The following is a 1,522-nucleotide window of genomic DNA, read 5'->3' as shown; positions in this document are numbered from 1 at the left end:
CTTCTACCTTCAGTTTATCAGAAGGGGTGTTGATAAGAAAAGCTAAGAATCCCTGCGCCCCTCTACTTAGTAGTTTTCTAGCTCGAATACCCGAAATCAATGCAGATAAGCCAACCTACCCCTTATATCTAACCTCAAGGTCACTTTCCTGAGAATATGAAACTCCACTATTTTCCGCTTACAATCAAGTTGGGCATTATACCGGGCTAGCCAGTCCATGCCTAGAATTACGTCATACCCCTTAATGGATAGGCTTATCAAATCCCCTAACAATTTCCTCTCTCCAACCTAAACTTCACAATCCTTATAAACCAAACTAGTGACCAAACGGTGATCCCTCGTAGGAGTGCTAACTTCCAGGCTATAAGGTAAACTAGCAGGCTTTATATCATTTCTGCACATGAAATTGGGGTTGACAAATAAGTGAGTAGCACCGGGATCTACTAAAACTTTCGCAAATCGGTGGAATACAGGAATCGTACCTTCTACAACTTCAGAAGAATCGGGGACCTGTTGTGACTCCAGTGAATATACTCGAGCCGATACCTTAGGTTTAGTCCCTTCCACCATAGCCGGTTCGGAATTGGTCCTCGTTGGTTGCTGGCTTCCCCTTCCATCTCGTGATAGAACCGGACAATTGGCAAGCTGGTGGTCTGCACTTCCGCGGCTCAAACATTTTCTCTCTTTCTTCCAGCAATTGTCCTCCGTGTGGTTTGGCTTTCCACAATACCCGCAGGTTCCTTGAGATGCAGAAGTCGAGCCTCCTTGGAAACCTTCTCTTTGATCTTTCCCCACTTGTCCACCTCTTGACAGGGCCCCTCTTGACATTCCCGGCATCCTTCCTCCTCTAGTTCCCCGTCCAAACTTGGGAGGGGTACTCTTGTCCCCCTGTCCCGAACTACTTCCAGAAAATCCTCGCTTCTTTGCCTGGAAGTTTCTCACTTGTAGCTTAGCATTTTCCACTCGTTGAGCCTTCTCCACTGCATCGCTGAAGGCGTTAATCTGGGTTACAGCTAGATCCTTCTGGATCTCCATGTTCAGACCCTGTACAAAGCGCCTTATTCTTCATTGTTCATTCATGATGAGTTCAGGCGCAAATTTGGACAGCCGAGTGAATTGGCTCTCGTTGTGAGAACCCTAAACATTTAACCTTTTCATAGCCTTGTGTTTATTTTCACTTCCGTTGTGTTATTTAAGTGAAACTTTGCTATCCATGTTTCCAAGGAAGTTTTCATGATAAATGTGAGTATGTGGTTGTGTATATTGGGAATATTTGCGCGAGATTATATATGTATCTTTGTTGGAAGTACGGACGAACGCAGCATGTGGGCTTGGAAAGAAAACCTTTTGCTGTAAATGTTTTGTACGAAATCCGGCCGAAAATCCGGCCAGTTCTTGGCCGGATTGTTTGCGGTTTTGAAGAAAATTGGTTTCGTCTCTGCCTCAAATCCGGCCAGGAATCCGGCTGGGAAACTGGCCAGAAACCGGCCGGATTGTGACGTGTCACAGCCGGTCAGCAGCT

General features: G+C 45.9%; 1 protein-coding gene across 1 annotated transcript; it reads right to left on the bottom strand.

The window, feature by feature from the left end:
* Window positions 1-288: 288 nt before the first annotated feature.
* LOC113755967 lies at window positions 289-1,035 on the bottom strand. The gene has a single exon (XM_027299799.1). It carries the CDS (start codon window positions 1,033-1,035, stop codon window positions 289-291), a length of 747 nt encoding a protein of 248 aa, XP_027155600.1.
* Window positions 1,036-1,522: the final 487 nt, after the last annotated feature.

Source organism: Coffea eugenioides, unplaced genomic scaffold (assembly GCF_003713205.1).
Source record: "Coffea eugenioides isolate CCC68of unplaced genomic scaffold, Ceug_1.0 ScVebR1_1875;HRSCAF=2805, whole genome shotgun sequence".
Taxonomy (NCBI): Eukaryota; Viridiplantae; Streptophyta; class Magnoliopsida; order Gentianales; family Rubiaceae; genus Coffea; species Coffea eugenioides.
Note: the sequence above shows the minus strand (reverse complement) of the source record. Positions and strands in the feature narration are given on the sequence as shown.

What these genes read in the sequence shown, in the direction of transcription:
- LOC113755967 (XM_027299799.1), bottom strand. Translation starts at nt 1,035, where the DNA reads ATGGAGATCCAGAAGGATCTAGCTGTAACCCAGATTAACGCCTTCAGC.